General features: G+C 29.3%; 1 protein-coding gene across 1 annotated transcript; it reads right to left on the bottom strand.

Annotated features, from left to right (window-relative positions):
* Positions 1-227: 227 nt before the first annotated feature.
* On the bottom strand, positions 228-10,753 carry LOC137811604 (V-type proton ATPase subunit a2-like). Its single transcript, XM_068613403.1, has 18 exons — positions 10,474-10,753; positions 10,242-10,286; positions 9,309-9,431; positions 9,116-9,223; positions 8,727-8,837; positions 8,478-8,645; positions 8,090-8,227; positions 4,907-5,014; positions 4,636-4,743; positions 4,377-4,525; positions 3,082-3,235; positions 2,817-2,977; positions 2,495-2,701; positions 2,238-2,421; positions 2,071-2,154; positions 1,791-1,984; positions 735-794; positions 228-643 (listed from the first exon to the last, which is right to left on the bottom strand). Exons 1-18 carry the CDS (start codon positions 10,615-10,617, stop codon positions 436-438), a joined length of 2,454 nt encoding a protein of 817 aa, XP_068469504.1. The 5' UTR covers positions 10,618-10,753; the 3' UTR covers positions 228-435.
* Positions 10,754-19,633: the final 8,880 nt, after the last annotated feature.

Genomic DNA, 19,633 nt, shown 5'->3' with positions numbered 1-19,633 from the left:
AAGTGTGTATGTGAATAATTTGGAATGATGTAATTTTATGGGGTAAACTGTTAGACCATGTTTATGATTTACTTTTTCTGTAATTCGGTGTGCTAGCTTTTTAGCTACAAAACATTACTCACCGTTATCGATAGTTATTGCACGTAACCTGAATGAAATGAATTTGTGTCCCCACAATTAACTTTGCCACATTCCAATGTCTTGGACTAAACTGCAAGAGATATCTGTTAAAAGAGAACAGGTAAACTGAACGTCTCATGACATCAGTTATAAATTGTCCATTGCATTATTTTGACATGTTAATGTGGTCTGGAAACAATTAGAATTAATGAGTAAAAAACAATTAAAATAATTGAATTTCAAAATCACTTTACACTATACACCACTTGATTGTGGAGGACATATCTATTAGAAAATCATCTGGTATTTCGCACCTTACAGCTCATCTTCATCCGTGAGTAAAGTAAAGGAAAACGGAAAGAACTTGTAACCATCTCCCTCGTAAAATTTGTTCTGGAACTCTACCCAGTGAAGTCTCAAAGCATGCAAGAAAGCACTTAGAGTTTCCATTAACAGTAACACACCAACAGTTGCACAGATAAAAACAAAAATGCCAACAATGAGAATAATAGTGTTATTGTACCTGCATCGGTCACAGAAACATTCAGGGTTAGTGCATCACATAACCTTCTTAATGGCCCGCCACTTTTCCATAGCACAACTAAAGAACTTACCCCCAGGCCAGAAGCAGAACTTTGTCATAGAAAACACTGGACAGCTCCGAATGAGCTAAGCTGAACAAAACCAAAAACCAAGGAAAGAATTATAATCAAAGGATATGAATTATTTAAAGGAGAACGGTTTACAACAGGGTTGAGCTAAAAGAATCTTAAATGTTGAGGAACATCAAATATGTACTAAATACTTCTGATTAATTAAACAAAGTGTTTACTTTTCCCTCAAATAACTTCTTTTATAAATAATTGAAGCATGTGGATACTACATATAGACATTTTCAAATGAATATTTGAACTTTAATTCACCATATTATGATAGACTAATCTTGATATGAATGTGACCTCATCAAATCTCTTCTGTTAGATACAAGTTCATTTAAAAGAAGTTTTATTGCCATTTATTATATTTCCAATATATTAAATATTTTCCTATCTAATAAAACTTTTTCCATTTTTACAGGACACTAGTTACTATTGAAATAAAATGGTACGAAAAACTTGTAGAATAAGTAGCTGCAACTAATGAGTGGACGATAATAAAACCGTATCAGTTTTTGTCATTTAACAACCCTGACTAGAATTTCGAAGCAACCAACCCTTGAAATGACATATATAGTATCATTTTCTTTTTTTACCTTTCTCTTCTTTCTCTATATGAGATATACAAAACTAATGGTCTCAGAAAGCGGGGCCATCTCTTTAATTTCTTTATCTTTGCTCATTACTTTTTCATCATGACAAGTCAAACTCTAATCACCTTATTAATCCTTCTAATCCACACTATCTCAGCATCAATGAAAATCCGGCCATGATTCTCGTTCCTTCCTTGTTAACCGAGAACAATTATCATAATACTAATAACAATGACACGAACAAGGTGTTGATGAATATTGTGGTTGATCCACGAATCAATGGAAGATATGGTAGAGGCAAAGCAATTTTAATGGACGCGCCGGTAGGGGAAGTAATTCCCATTCCGTAGATACGAAGCCGTAGATACGAAACTGTAACAAAATTTCACAAGACTACAATCACAGGCTTTCGACTACATACCTGAGCGCCCACAAACGTAGATACGAAGCTGTATTAGACACCGCTCCAAGCACAAATTCGATTGTATGTATAAGTTGGTGCACAAAAACCTCGCTGAAGTCAAACTCATCATGGTCACAGGAAACACTTTGTGACTCTGATTCGTTAGGATCATCCGCGTTGTACAGCAAAGCGTAAGATTGACCTTGATGCCTCTGAGGAAGCATGGTAATGAAAATAAGAATGTGATTTACAAAAAAAAATGAGAAAAAAATAAATAAAATAATGGTTTTGAGTGTACTTCTTTATGTTGCTTCTTCAGGAGAAAGGGCTTTGGTACTAGCATCCATGGTACGGCAACAAGTGCCAACAGTAGTAACACAAGCTAACATCAAAGAAACAGTGGGCAGTTCAGATGAGGTATCTGTCTAAAACAAAATTTATCCAAATCAAATTGAAATTTCTTACTTGAAGGAGCTTTTGACCAACAAAAAGCTGGTTTTCACCTAAATCCTCAGTTGGGCTTAGGAACATGTATATAACCACATGATACAGGTCAGCCTGTGATCCAGTGCACCATTTTACAATTATGAGGAGTGAAAGGTAGCCAAACAAGCTATTTAAGAATATCATCTGTGGAACGAACTGGTACCTGAATCATTATCGGAAAATCAAACAATGATACCCCACAGACTAAGAAAAACTAAAATTGTTTTTGCTGTTACCAGATATTTATATTGTTTTCGAAGTATTTTGCATTATAGTAACTCATTATGATTCCAAGATTCATTTGGGATACCCCCAGCAGAATTGACATCTTCATCTTCAAAGAATTAAGATATGGAAGTTCACTCCGAGTACCATGCCATTTAGGATCCACACCAAATGGATAAGTGTCACGTACTTTTATTAAACCTATTGTAGAAGCATCCCTAAAAAAGGGAATGCATAAATATTGCACAGACAAATACAGACAAATAATGTAACCAATTAGTATAAGAGAAAAGGGAAATCTAATAATATTAAATAAATTGTACTGATAACCACCCGCATGAAGGATCACGACATCCATAGGCAGAGGGTCCAAATAATTCAAATGGAACAGAGAAGAACTCATTATATATCATCCCGGTATAGATTGAGAAGAGTGCCATCATCGTAATAATATAGCGTCCACCGAAAGCCATTTCCATTATGTCTCCAAGTTTCTGTCGTTATTAACAACATTGAACAAAACTGATACTGGCATAAAATAAAATAGGCAGAAACATTCAGATTGAATACAAAAAATCCACGACCATAAGTAAAGTACCTGAGTCGAAAATTTTTTCTCGTTGATCACGAGATACAAAGCCGCCAGTAATAGGCATATGCCATGCCCCCAGTCGCCGAACATTACAGCAAAAAGAAATGGAAACGTGATAATTGTGTACACACCGGGATTTGCTTCCTGGTATTTGGCGACTCTGTCAAGTAATAATATTATAGTTTCAGGCTGATTATCAATAAATCTAGAAGCAACTAAGAATCGGTTATTGGACTTTGATAATGTGATAATTGTGGCCAAAACACTTCAGCAATATTAGATATTACTGGAACGGCTTACCAGACGCACTCTAAAAGAAAACATAAATCCTACCTTAATCACATAAAATCCATTTGTCACCACTATTATGATGGCTGCAAGAGTTGATAAACTTACACCAGTCCCCAGTTTTTCTGAAGGTATGTTCTACTATAAATTTAACATACATGGTAGATAATTTGGAAGACATTGTTGGGTTCTTATGAGAATTTATAAGTATGATATAAATTTTAATCTAATGGAGAAAGTTTTTAGCATGATTTACGGGGCGTAAGATTGATTTCTCATTTATCATATCCCGACAATAGAGAAACAAAATACATTATTTTTATGTTGACAAATGAAAAGCAACTCAATGTCGTAAATGAGATCCATGGCAAGGAAAATAAAGAAGAATTGAGTCTTGATCGAGAATGAAGAATGGGAAAAAAAGTCGAAGTAGAGCAAGGCAGCATGCATGAAAAGGGATAGAATTAGTAGTTGGATGGGTAAAGTAACTTTATTTTTTAACTTTTATTATGTTCTCACTAAATCTGTGACTTATTGTTTAATTTTTTTTTCCTTCAAATTCACAAGTGACAAAGTAACCAGATACTGGGATTTGTAAATCTTTACCAAATTTAACTTCAATTTCGGGTGGCAGCGTATTTTGGTGGGACTCATATAATGCAGTTACAATGTCTTGAAAAGTTACAAGAATTATTATGTATAGAATAAGCTATATATAATAATCAGATGAAGTATAAGTTTGTGGAGGGCTTAAGTTGTGATGTGTGATTCTAACACTTTGTGTTATATATATATAATGGAGAGATCAAGTTTTAATTGAAATGAGCAAAAGTTATACCGACCAAAAGGACCCGTATAACATGTGCCATCACATTGGATTAAAATTGTTAAATCTTCAGGCTTGATTCTTTATGATTAAAAGTGCAAGTCAGATCACAATTACCTGCTAGGGATTTTTTGAATAAGAGGGGAATGAAATTTGAAATGCTCATGGTGAGGGCCACATAACTTACCCATAGGCATCTACAATTTCTTGAAAAGAAGAAGTGAATTTGTTTGTGCAAAAGTAGGTAGGCGGTGATTCCTTTGTATGTAAGACCTGAAATATCACCCCAACTTGAGAACTGCAGTCCACAGTTGCCTGCTCCAATACTTTGTGAATCTGTCAAGTATTGAATCAAATTAATTCGCTAGGCCAGCCAATAAAAACGGCATTACGTGTATGCTTCTGCACAACGCATCAGAAATTAAAATCATAGTTCAAGGACCGACCTGGGTTGTCGCAAAAACAGGACACCAACCTTCTGCAAGGAGACATTTCTTTGTCACATTAATGCTAAGCATATTTAGAGTGTGATAAATGGATTTTTCCTTCTTCAACTATCAGTTAAAATTGAAGAAAGGAAATGTTAGCATTGGAATGAAAATTAATTGCAGAAGTAGCAGAAAAGCTGAAAAGAGAAACAGGAATCAAATACTCTATTGTCTATGCATGTCTTTTGGTAGTAGTTCAAAGAAATATTAGATGTAAAATGAAACAAACCTGAAGGCTCCACTGATCATAGTGATATCCAATTGTCTGCAATAGAGTGCTCCGGTGAAGCAATCCTGCCTCTATGGTAGTCTTCAATTCTGCAAGTCTTCCTGAAACCTATCAAGTTCATAGTACACAGTTATTATTTTCTGCACATTTTCTGTAATCAGTCTATGAAGAGCTGCTACTATGGATAAAGTAGACCAACCACTTGGGCCTGGGGAAGTGGCAAGAAGCTCGCATCATAAAATCCGAAATCTCTAATATGGTGAATAATTATACATGAAATAATGTTTTTTCTCACTAATGTTCTTTCTTTGTTTTTTTTTCTTATATTGAAATTGATTAATTTACAAAGTAAATGGATTATATTTATATGAGAATGCAAAAAAAAAAAATTCTGCACATTTCTTTTCCTATTATTTTGCTAATTATTTCCTTTTTATTGTTTTTCCTTATTTCTCTCAAGATTAAAACAATGTTTCTTGACCATTTTCAACAATTTTTCACTTCACACTTATTTTAATTTGTCTTCATACTTTATCAATACAATAACTTTTTTATTTGCTATTTGTTAGTCAATAGTTACTGTCTTGGATCTTTTCCAACGTTAGAACCTCATTTTCAAGAAAAGATCAGATGAAATGATAACAAATGTTGAATTTTTTACGTATGTATTACATTTTGACTATCATTGTGCAAAGCATTTTTCTTCGGGATAAATTGTAGTTTGTTAACAATCCTTAAAGTCACATAAATTCTTTATTGGTTTCTGTTACTATATTATAATCTAGCAGATAAAGCAACAATTTTATGTATCGGCAATGTCCAAGTAATAATTGTAGCATCAATAGTAAAAAGTTAAATAGTGGTACTTCTTTGATGATTGACTTCACCTCCAAAGTTTGCATCTAAAGTCTTCAATTTTTAATTCTCCTTTATTTCTGTGGTGTTTTATAGATATGTCAAAATCCACTTGAATACTTCCCAATGAACTTAAATTCAATTTGACATAAACTTCTCTACAGCTCCCATTGCATGCCTAATATTTGGCCAAACTAGCGTGTGTACATCGAACTTCCAATGGTAGAAGCATATTGAACCTTATCCATAAGCTCTCTCTCTTTTTCTCTCTAAGGTAACTTATCCCACGAGACGCAAAAATGACTATACAAAAATGTGTTAATTAGCTTGATATCTTCCATGTTAATGAACCTTAGCCATTCTCTCTAAAATAACTTATCCTAGGAGAGGCAAAAAGGACTAGACAAAAATGTGCGTATCTTCCATGATAAACTCTGAAAATACTGTTGATGTACTCTAGTTGAGATAACTACAAAATTCCTTTTCGTCTATCTCTCGTGATTTGCTTTCTTAAGATCTTCTTCACTGGACTTAAGTCCTTCATGTTAAATTCTTTTGATAGTTTCATTTAAGTTTTTAATTTCACACATGTTCAAACCTACCACTAGCAAATCATCTACATAAAGTAAGAAAAACGATATAATTGAATTTATATCTCTTGAAGAAATAACATTGATCAACATTTTCGAATCCTTTCTTGTGCATGAAGCCATCAAACTTCTTACACTATGATCTTGGTGGTTGTTTCAAGTCATACAAACTCTTCTTCAATATATACACAGTATATTCTCCTTCCCTTTCCCTAAGAAATATTTAAGTTGATGTATATATATCTCCTCATCTAAATCACCATTAAAAAAATGCAATTTTCAAATCCAAATTCTTAAGGAAGATTTCTTCACTAGTCACAATGCTTAAGACAAACCTGGTAGTGTTTAGCTACAGAATTGGAATAAATATTTCAATGTAACCAACTACTTCCTTTTGCTGCAATCCATTTATGACTAGTTGGCTTTGTATCTATTGGAGCCGTCATCATCTTCCTTCACCCGGTGAACCCATTTGTTGTGAAGTGCCTTGTTTCCCATAGGTACTTAATTCTTAAGTTTGATTAGAGATCGGCGACTTCATCTTATCTTTCATAACAAGCTTCCACTTGTCAGTGTTTATAGTTCGATATGTTTCGTCATTGTTTTCATGTTTCCCTTCATCAGACAATAACATATAATTCATGTATCTCCTATTAGGGATATGAGGTCGAGAAGACCTTCATAATATAAGAACTGGAGTAGAATACTCTGACATGCTGAGGACTCTCAATTACAAGAGTTTTTGAAAAATCATTTACCTCTACAAACAGTTTTTTTATTGGGTTTTGAGTTGTTAATAACTATATTATATTTATCCTTAAATATTATTCTTTCATTAAAAATCATATCCCTACTATGAATAATTTATTTGTTTTTGTTAACCTAAAGTTAATAGCTAAATTCACCCTTATCATAATCAATAAAAATGGTTTTAATCTGAGATTAAATTTATTTCTACCTTCTGTAATATGCATATAAGCTAAATATTCAAAAACTTTAAAATGTATATATTTTACACTTTTCCACCACATAATATATAATAGAGTAGTGATAAATATACCACTCGTTTTTATTAAATACTCAATCAACATCCTCAACAACACTCATATCATATGGCTTATTATTTTCTTTTTCATTTTTTTATTCTCTTTTTAGTTAGTTATAATAAAGGTGTTTAAATTTTGTTGGGTGTTTGTTTATCTTTTTCTTATATAATATATATGTACAATTATTATAAAAGTACGGTATATAAAGTCAATTAATAATATAAGTATTGTCCCACAACATAAAAAATGTAGATTCCTCATTCCTTGCAAATAGCACTATCGGAAAAATAGTTCACTTATGTCATTGCATAAAAACTGTTGAACTTGGATAAGAAAAAAGAACAACTAACAACTAAAAAACAGTGACAAGGTTGATCGAGATCACTGAAATTTACTTAGTTCGACGTAGGCTATTGAAGAAAAATAAGACACGTGTTACCACCAAAAGAACATAACTGAAAAATAGCTGCACAATAAGTCACGAAGAAAACTAAAGGTGTAAAACTTTCACCTAACATGTCCAAACTGAATAACAAATATGCTGTTCTTATTAATAATCGACAAGAAATTCTAAAGATTCAGCAATCTGAAGCTGAAAACTGAAAATAAAAGACAACTGAAACTAAGCAGAAATCTAAGCTTAACAACAACTGAAAACTAAGCGGAAATATAAAATTAAAGATTAAGTTTACCTCTGTTATCGTCTGAAGCTGTTTACTCAAGTCATCTGAGAAAGGATAACGATTTGCTCCAAAAGCATCACATATTTTCAGAATTTTACTTTTAACACTTTCTCCAGAATAAAAGACAACAAATACATTTTTATGAACCTGTAAAAAGGGAGACTGTGACTTTATGGACCAAAAATGACTAAGAAGATAGAAGTGACTAGTAGCAATAGAAGAGTAAACTTCCATAATCAGAAAGACTAATTATATATACAATTATGTCAAAGCAGCATTGTCGTTCGTCTCTATAAGTTCACAGATTTTTAAATAAAAGGAGGAACTTAGGTGATCAAGTATACTACATATCTAATTGCAAGAGGTTTGTGACTTAAATTTAGGAATTTAAAGTAACCTTCTCCCCTGACGTAAGATCAAGAACAGAATGATCAACCACAGCCTGTTTGAGAAAAACGTTTCCCCTAGTAGCACGAAATAGAATTCTTTCGAAAGGAACTGATTTTTCCCTCGAAACAAGTCCACTGATAAAGCCCAGCTTAATTTGCTTTGTTGACGTCTCCTCCTGAGCACAAATTTACTAAGCGTCAGAAAGAGAACAAATCTGTAAAGTAGCAAAAAGAAAATACACAGCTGCAGCTTATACCTGTTCCCATAATAATGGGCTGTCAATAGACCTTTCAACAGTTATCTGAACTTCAAGCTTTTTCTGGTGAGCTACGGCATTGTTTTTTGCTGAAGAGAAAAATTCACCAACCTGTAATGATAAATCAAAAAAGGCATTACCATTTTCTTATCCAATCAAGGAAAGAAAATAAAAGACCAAGCTATTTGATAAAATACATACAAACCAAGAATAAGGACTAACAGTATGTATAAAGGTAGACAGAAATAAACCATAATAATATACCAAAAAATTAACGCTTATACACTTCTATTTAGAGTTTAAACACCAGAGAGATGAACAGCAAAGTTAACTTAAGTATCAGAAACGATTATGGCATTTGTGGCAGTGAAGAACATAATAAACCATACCTTCTCTTGAACAAGTTTATACTCTGATAGCTCATTGTAAGTGTGTTTCAACTTCTCATTATTTGCGTTAATCTCTAGGAGGTCAGCTTCGAGTTCTTCAAGTTTAACCTAGACACCAACAAAAAATTTATTACTTGATACTGTGTTCTTGAGCAGAAGAACGGGTAACAAAAGTTTCAGAGAATGTCATGACCTCCAAACTTTCCAGATCAACATTATCCTCCCTCGCTGATGTCGTTGAGGGTGAGACACCTGCTTTCATCATTTGTTCCTTAAACAACCGTAGCCTACGCGCCATTTCCCCACATCGTTTAATCTAGATGATAAATTGTAAGTTTTCCAGTTCAGTAAATCAAAATAACTTCCATTAAATATGGTGTATTAGAATTAGTATATGCTGTTACGAACTTTCTCAAACTGTTGAAAGTACAAGGAGTACCACAGATGGGATATTTTAGCAACATTGATAATTTGCATTACCATATAAAACCAAAATTAATGGAGGAGCTTAAAGTTTCCTGAAAGACGTAATACTCTGTCACTTAGCCTCACCAATACCTCTGGCACAAAGAAAAAGATAGAACAGTCTCATTGTAACTCTTCCAGATGTATGAACTTCAATTTGAGCACATCTCCAATTAGTTCACCAATTCAAAATTAGTTTAATCCAAATCAATTTCACCCTATTCTAATTTAATCCAAATAAGTCCTGACTGAGATCACCTAGTTATATTTACTAGAAGGAATTCTCTAATGTGCTTAAGATAGCAATAATAGAAATTAATTTTTCATTACAGGTTTGCCGTTACATAAATTGAACATCCAAAACATGTTGAAATAAAAAAATTATGATATACCTACCTACATTCAAAAACAAAACAAAAAATATCTACAATTCCGGTCGTGTTTTCAACAAAAATGAGAATCGTGAAAATTGCTTACAGTCAACTGAAGATAAAACAAGCTCGATAAGGCCTTCGCATAATGCAATGACATCAAATATTATGCAGTTTATCCAAATCTCGCGTCATTAGAGTTTCAATAACACACAACAAATGCGCAAATGATTTTTATTTTTTAAAACGTAAAACCAAAACGCAAGCGCAGGTAGAGATTTGATATGCACCTGAGAAGCATAAGTTCGCTGGAATGGACTTTTATCTACATTGAGCTGGAGAATAAATTCAAACAAACAGTTGTCAATGTAAGAAATAAATAAGATGCAGAGAAATGAAGGCATCAAAACACAATTGAAAATAGTGAGTGAGAGCATCAAAAGAGTAACGGCAATGCAGGTTCCAGAATTCACAGCAAAGGAATCTAAAACAAGAGCAATGAGAAATGAAAAGGAATCTCACATCTTTGAATTGGAAGAGGCCGAGATCGCCAAGGTAAGAGATGGCTCGATGAGCTGATTCGATTGGAATGATCAATTGAGCCAATTGCATAGGCTCTGACCTTAGCAGATCCATCTTGGGGAGACAATTACCTTCATTCACCATCAGGATCTCTAAAATGCACAAACACAAAAATGAATGAACGAATAACTGTGAGGCAAATGCTCTTTTTCTATAGAAAAAGAGTTTGTTCGTAAATCAAATCTTGCCGCTATATCCATCCCGCGGTTTATAATGCTTCTTCTTCCTCCTAACGCTCGCGCGCATATAAATATATAAAACAATTATTATTATTATATAAAGTATAAATATTGACATTTTCTTTCCATTTTGTTTTTCAACTGTAAAAATTATTACAATTTTAACTTCTTAATTGCATTAATTATTATAAAAAAAATATACACATATGTTGCCAATAATAGTAAGAATATTGGTGGATGATAATAGTTAAAATAAATTATTCAGAAACAGTATCCTTTCCAAATATATATTAATAAATATGATAATCCTTAAAGGTAATATATAAAATTGTAATCTAAAATATCATTAAACTATATGTCAAATACTTAGTATTATAATCATATTTTATTTAAATACATAATATTTTAAAATATATATAAAATAGTTTTATTTTAAATATATTTTATAGAATTATTATTTAATAAAAAAATATGATACATTGTTTGTTAGAAAAAAGCGCACCAAATCCAAGAGCTAGTTTAAATAAGTGTTGCAAGTATAAAATGTGAAGATTGTTTTGGTATTAGCATTGGATCATGATTAGAGACAAAGGTTTCCTTAGAAGATGCAATGCTTCAATGTAATGTTTTATCTCACGGCAACAAATGCAAAGCGTTTGGCGTATATTCCTTGTTTGATAAACTAATGCTTGTACAAACGACAAATATACATAGTGTTTAATGACTCAATTTGAATATTCTAAATCCTTATTTTATGTTACAGAAAATTAATATAATATATTTGTCTTTTAAAAAGATATTGTGAAAACATGTCAATATTAAAAGGCAGAATATGAGCTTTGCAAAGACAATTTGTCTTGTACAATTTTGTGTTTTACTCCATTTTAGATAAAAAAATATTATATAACCTAGGCTTAATAAGTCATGTATCATAATATTACTTCAAGAAGATAAATGCAATCAATGTCACTACAAGAAAAACGCGAATTACATACAGATTATTACATACGGATGTAAATATTAACACCATAAAATAAGCAATGAATGGAATTCGAAGCCAGGTTCCTTCAACAATCCTTCAGCAACCAAGTAAAATTTAACCACTACACCAAGCAAATTCTTTAGTTTTATTATGATTTTTATTATACTTATTATTATTAATAATACTAACAATATTAATAATATTAACAATATTAATAATATTAACAATATTAACAATATTAACAATATTAATAATACTAACAATATTAATAATATTAATAATACTAACAATACTAACAATATTAATAATACTAACAATATTAATAATATTAATAATACTAACAATATTAATAATATTAATAATACTAACAATATTAATAATACTACTAATAATAATAATAATATTAATAATACTAACAATATTAATAATACTAACAATATTAATAATACTACTAATAATAATAATAATACTAACAATATTAATGATACTAACAATATTAACATATGAATCACATTTAATTTATCTATAATCTACTTGAATCTAAACATAATTTATTATATTATCTATTAGTATGAATCAAATTTAATATATGTCATACTCATAGTCATCATATTACCTATTACATTAAAATCAACTATCATATTAATTATTATTTTACGATCATATTGACTTAATTAAGTTCATTATAGGTAGTTGGTTTTACTTGTGTGTTATAGTAAAGAATATTGTCAACAAACAATATTATCTTTTAACATAAAATGATGACTTTTACATTAACTATTAATTAAATCTCTAATACAGATTACTAGTTAGCATATCATTATAGTTTAAACTATATTAATTATTCCATAAATCTATGTAAAAGGTTGTTACTAAATAACCCTTTCTACTAATATATAATATAAATCATAATGACAAAGTGATTAAATAATTTATAATTTAAAATATTTTAAAAATTATACATTATATCAATTTTAATCTATGTAAGTAAATATTTGAAAATAAGATTTTTTTTTTATCGACAAAGAATAAAAAAAATTAAACAAAACATTTTAAGGATATTTCAATCCTTATACAAGAATCTCAAATCAGAAAAGAAGTGTAAGATACAAGCACCTATATAGCCATCTAACAAAAACTTCACAACTACCTATAATAACCTATATTTGAAAATAAGATATCAAATAATTTTATATTAATATATATATATATAATATGAAAGTAAATTTAAATTTAACCATGAGTTTTAAAAAATTAATGATTAAATAAAGAAATATATTAATCAACATATATGTATTTATAGTATTAAAGTTATATTAATATTATATAATTTCTTCCTTTTTCTCTCTATCTATCTATATCCGGATAAAAGTAATATTACTCAAGTCAAATAAAACTACTATACATACACACACAATAAATATCTAAATGTATATTTATATCAAAATTAATATTAATAATATGAATATAATATTGATAATATGAATATAATATTAATAATATGAATATTAATACTAATAATATTAATAATAATATTAATAATAATTTGAATATTAATACTAATAATATTAATAATAATATTAATAATAATGTTAATAATAATATTAATAATAATGTTAATAATAATATTAATAATAATGTTAATAATAATATTAATAATAATGTTAATAATAATATTAATAATAATATTAATAAATATTAATAATATGAATATAATGTTAATAATAATATTAATTATAACATTAATAAATATTAATAATAATATTAATAAATATTAATAATATGAATATAATGTTAATAATAATATTAATTATAACATTAATAAATATTAATAATATGAATAATATTAATAAATATTAATAATATTAATAATATTAATAAATATTAATAATATTAATAATATTAATAAATATTAATAATATTAATAATATAAATATAATTTATTTTATTATTATTATAATTATATTAATATTAAATTATATTAATATGTATAAATTATATTAATATGTATAAATTATATTAATATGTATAAATTATATTAATATGTATAAATTATATTAATATGTATAAATTATATTAATATGTATAAATTATATTAATATGTATAAATTATATTAATATGTATAAATTATATTAATATGTATAAATTATATTAATATGTATAAATTATATTAATATGTATAAATTATATTAATATGTATAAATTATATTAATATGTATAAATTATATTAATATGTATAAATTATATTAATATGTATAAATTATATTAATATGTATAAATTATATTAATATGTATAAATTATATTAATATGTATAAATTATATTAATATGTATAAATTATATTAATATGTATAAATTATATTAATATGTATAAATTATATTAATATGTATAAATTATATTAATATGTATAAATTATATTAATATGTATAAATTATATTAATATGTATAAATTATATTAATATGTATAAATTATATTAATATGTATAAATTATATTAATATGTATAAATTATATTAATATGTATAAGTATAATAAAAATGATAATATGACCAAAGAACTTGTCTGGTCTAGTGGTCGAGTCCTATGGGCTTGGGTTCGAGTCCTAGCCAGTGCAAAATGCCTTTAGGATTAATATAAAATATAGGTTGTGGTAAATAATAATTAGTAATAATGAAAAAGTTAAAAAATAAATTTTTTACATTACATACGGATAAATCCGTATGTAATTACATACGGATTTTGACTGTATGTAATTCCAATTTTTCTTGTAGTGTGTTACTTGAATCAATGTTACTTGAAAAACCTTTAATATGTGTCTAATTTGAAGGTGGATCAACACAACATGAAGCAAAAGACTTCTTTAAAGATCTCACAACTATTAGAAAATTCTCAACAACTTTATCTTGTCATTCTCTATATATAGCAAAAACTCTTTGAGAAGAAAGGTTGACAACGACAATAATGTTTTTAACACTCTTGTAATATTTAAGAATCCTTGTAGCCTAGCTATGAAAAAGAACAAAGTTTGTTTTCCTTAGCTCATCTAGAAGAGTGAATTTCTTTTGTATTCATCGTAAAACGTTACCCCTCTTTTAGTGAGCGAACCTATGATATTTTATATCACTTTCTTTGTAAATTGTTTTTTAGTCAATAGTGACTATGATCCAAAGCATACTCATCATTAGTCACAAGTTGTTGTATTCCAAATAATACTTGGTCTTATCCAAAAGTGATTGTGTTGCTAAACAAAAAAGTGAAACAAGTTGATGTAAGAAATTATGTAAATTAATTTCTATAAAGTGACTCACATGACTTAGAGTTTGGGCTTTGGGCCCAAATATGATTTAATAATAATAATAGAGTAAAGGCCCATTGGTTAATGTGAGAAATATATATATCTGATGATATACCTAATGAAAACCTACATCTGATGGAGATTGGGTACTAAAGGCTATAAGGTTCTGTCTCTGCAAATAATAGTTGTCTCACTGTTAACCATCACGAAAGTGTGAGACAAGAACGGAATTGCAAGAGATAGATTGGGATAAAGGAGATAAAGTAACTGCTCAATTAGGATCACTCATGGATCAAGGTAAGTGCCTATTCCTTCTTGATTATATGATTGTGTGAGAATCATGATATGATAAGATCTATATGTGAACACATTATTGTATGTGTTCAATTTACGTTTATTCATGTTTTGACTTACATGTGGTATCAGAGCCTTGTTGCTCATTTTTGTGATTCTCCATTAATGTTTTTCCAAAATTTGAAGAACCCTAATTTATTTAAGAACCCTAATTTAAAATTAGGGTTTATAAATTAAGGTTTTCATTCCTCCATAATAGTTCCCTAATTGTCCTAAACCATCAAAATTAGAGAACCCTAATTTTAATTAATCTCAATTGAAAAACCCTAATTTTAAAATTAGGGGTTTATGGAGTGTGCCTCTTTATGTCATTTTTTTTAATTCAATTGAAGAAAGATGAAACTGCAGTCATCTTTTCCCGTGGCACATTTAGTTATGGTTGACACCCCTTTGATGATAAAGTGAAAAATGGTGGCTGTGTTTTTTTCTAGGGTTTCATGATAAAGTGAACGGAGAATTATATTATAATATAAAATAATGATATTTGTATTATAATATAAAATAATGAAACAATATATATAAATAAATAAAATATTGAGAGTAATTCTCTGCGCCTAACGTCATGTTTATTATTATTTTTTATTTTTTTTATTTTATTTTGATTAATGTTTCATTAAAGTTTTAATTCAAATTTTATTATGTTATTATTATTAATTAATTCAATTTGAATTATATTAAAGTTTAATTAAAGTTTTAATGAAATTTTATTATGTTATAATGTAATGCAATTTACATTTAAATTAAAGTTTAATTAATTAATTAAAAGTGAGTAGCAGAAAATTAATTTTTCTGTTTATGTATTATTTTTTTTAATGTAATTTAATTTGCATTAAATTAAAGTTTTAATGATTATGTTCATTAAATTAAAGTTTAATTAATTGATTGAAAGTGAGGAATGGAAAATTATATTTCCGCTTTATGTATTTAATTTTAAATTGAAATTTTGGAATTATATGATGGATTTGTAATCACCAAAGTGATCAAATCTTTAAGTTTTATTTAATTCCAAATTATGGATGAAATTTTATTTCATATAATGATATTATTTATGGAATTATTTGTATGATAGATTTGTAATCACCAAAGTGATCAAATCTTTAAGTTTTATTTAATTCCAAATTATGGATGAAATTTTATTTCATATAATGATATTATTTATGGAATTATTTGTATGATAGATTTGTAATCACCAAAGTGATCAAATCTTTAAGTTTTATTTAATTCCAAATTATGGATGATGAAATTTTATTTCAATTAATGATATTATTTATGGAATTATTTGTATGATAGATTTGTAATCACCAAAGTGATCAAATCTTTAAGTTTTATTTAATTCCAAATTATGGATGAATTTTATTTCAATTAATGATATAATTTCTGGAATTATTTGTATGATAGATTTGTTAATCACCAAAGTGATCAAATCTTTAAGTTTTATTTAATTCCAGATTACTGATAAATTTTATTCCAATTACCTATAGAATGGATGCTAAATTATGAAGTATATGGGTAAATGGAAATTCATTATTATAGGGCATTATGGATCACCCAAAGGTTGATTAGTTGTCCTTATAATTAATGGATATGATTGTTGGTAGTGAGTATGTGTTATTAGTTTTTGCTTGTATATCCAAAGATAACAAGTGTTTCTAGTTAATGCATATATCTTACCAAATAAAGTTAATACTATTAGCATCATTATGTTTTGTGTATTAATGGATCTCCCAAAGGAGAACATTAGTATACATATAATGTTTTCTGAATCTGTATAGTATGTTTAATTTATGACTCAAAGTATTAATGTTAAGCATGTGTGATCAAGTATTGTTCCTGTATCTTTATGCGACTGAGCATAGCAAGTAATATTAAGTTTGCTCTTCCCAAAACTGATGGTGCAAAAGAATTTATGAAATTTGTGGAAGAGCGCTCCCAAACTACTGATAAGTCTCTTGTTGGGACATTAATGAGTATATTAACCACCATGGAATTTGATGGTTCTCGTACTATGCACGAACATGTCATTGAAATGACTAATATTGCGGCAAGACTTAAGTCTATTGGATCTGGTACTCTTTATGATGGATTATATAGATTGAATCTCGATAAACTATATGCTGAAACTCTTATGACCTCGCATCTTAATGTTGGCACTAAACGAAGTTTGGTGAATGAATGTTCTGCTTTCTTGTGGCACAAACGTTTGGGACATATTTCCAAGGAAAGAATGGAGAGATTGGTAAAGTATGAAATACTTCCAAGTTTGGATTTTACTGATCTGAATGTATGTGTGGATTGTATTAAAGGCAAACAAACAAAACACACAAAGAAGGGAGCCACAAGAAGTACTCAACTTCTTGAAATTATACACACTGATATATGTGGACCTTTTGATGCAAGTTCTTTCAATAAAGAAAGGTATTTTATCACCTTCATTGATGATTTTTCACGTTATGGTTATGTCTATTTACTGCATAAAAAATCGCAAGCGGTGAATGCCTTGGAAGTTTATATAAATGAAGTGGAAAGACAATTAGATAGAAAGGTGAAAATTGTCAGGTCAGATAGAGGTGGTGAATATTATGGAAAGTATGATGAAAGTGGACAACACCCTGGTCTGTTTGCTAAGTTCCTTGAGAGACGTGGTATTTGTGCTCAATACACAATGCCAGGTACACCACAACAAAATGGTATTTCAGAAAGGCGTAATCGAACCTTAATGAATATGGTTAGGAGCATGTTAAGTAAGTCAACTGTACCTGTTTCATTGTGGATGTATGTTTTAAAAACTGTCATGTATCTGTTGAACAGGGTTCCTAGTAAGGCTGTTCAAAAGACACCTTTTGAATTGTGGACAGGAAGGAAACCCAGTTTGAGACACCTGCATGTTTGGGGATGTCAGGCAGAAGTTAGAATATACAATCCGCAAGAAAAGAAATTGGATGCAAGAACAATCAGTGGATATTTCATTGGTTATCCAGCAAAGTCAAAAGGGTATATGTTTTACTGTCCTACCCATAACACAAGAATTGTTGAATCTGGAAATGCACGGTTCATTGAAAATGGTGAAACCAGTGGGAGTAATACTTCACAAAATGTGGAGATTAAGGAAGTTAGAGTACAAGTTCCTTTAACTAGTACCTTTACTTCAAGTATTGTTGTTCCTAATGTAGTTGAGTCACGCAACGATGAAGAAGAACAACAAATTAATGATCATGAAGAAAACAATGAACCTGTAGTAGAACAACCACAAGAAATAGTATTAAGAAGATCTCAAAGAGAAAGAAAGTCTACTGTTTCGAATGATTATGTGGTTTATCTACAAGAGTCAGAAAATGACTTAAGTATTGATAATGATCCAGTTTCATTTTCAGACGCTGTCAATGATGATAATTCTGATAAGTGGTTAGATGCCATGAAAGATGAGCTTAAATCAATGGCACAGAATGATGTATGGGACCTTATAGAATTGCCAGAAGGATGCAAGAGAGTTGGGTGTAAATGGGTCTTTAAGACTAAACATGACTCTCATGGCAATATCGAACGTTACAAGGCCCGACTTGTTGCCAAAGGTTTTACTCAAAAGGATGGCATTGATTATAAAGAAACATTTTCACCTGTTTCTAAGAAAGATTCCTTTAGAATTATCATGGCATTAGTAGCTCATTATGATCTTGAGTTGCATCAGATGGATGTCAAAACTGCTTTTCTGAATGGGGATTTAGAAGAGGATGTTTATATGGACCAACCAGTGGGGTTTATTGAAAAAGGAAAGGAACACATGGTGTGTAAACTTAAGAAATCAATATACGGGCTTAAACAGGCTTCTAGGCAATGGTATCTTAAGTTTGATGATACTATTGTGTCCTTTGGGTTTAAGGAAAACATCGTCGATCGGTGTATATATCTGAAGGTCAGTGGGAGCAAGTTTATATTCTTGATTCTGTATGTTGATGATATCTTGCTTGCAACTAATGATCTTGGTCTATTAAGTGAGACTAAGAAGTTTCTCTCTAATAACTTTGAGATGAAAGATATGGGTGAGGCATATTATGTGATAGGAATTGAAATATTCCGTGACAGATCACAAGGACTGTTAGGTTTGTCTCATAAAGCATATATTCATAAAGTTTTAGAGAGATTCAGAATGGATAAATGTTCGACATCTCCTGTTCCAATACAGAAAGGAGACAAATTTAGTCTCATGCAATGTCCAAAGAATGACTTGGAACGGAAACAGATGGAGAATATACCTTATGCATTTATTGTTGGGAGTTTAATGTATGCTCAAAC

Source organism: Phaseolus vulgaris, chromosome 2, assembly GCF_000499845.2.
Source record: "Phaseolus vulgaris cultivar G19833 chromosome 2, P. vulgaris v2.0, whole genome shotgun sequence".
In the NCBI taxonomy this organism is placed as follows: Eukaryota; Viridiplantae; Streptophyta; class Magnoliopsida; order Fabales; family Fabaceae; genus Phaseolus; species Phaseolus vulgaris.
Note: the sequence above shows the minus strand (reverse complement) of the source record. Positions and strands in the feature narration are given on the sequence as shown.

Excerpts from the sequence above, each read along its gene's own strand:
- LOC137811604 (XM_068613403.1), bottom strand. The coding sequence starts at position 10,617 with ATGGTGAATGAAGGTAATTGTCTCCCCAAGATGGATCTGCTAAGGTCA. Across the intron at positions 8,838-9,115 it reads ATAAACTTGTTCAAGAGAAG|GTTGGTGAATTTTTCTCTTC; the intron begins GTATGGTTTATT and ends TTATCATTACAG. Across the intron at positions 4,526-4,635 it reads CTGTTTTTGCGACAACCCAG|ATTCACAAAGTATTGGAGCA; the intron begins GTCGGTCCTTGA and ends AATACTTGACAG.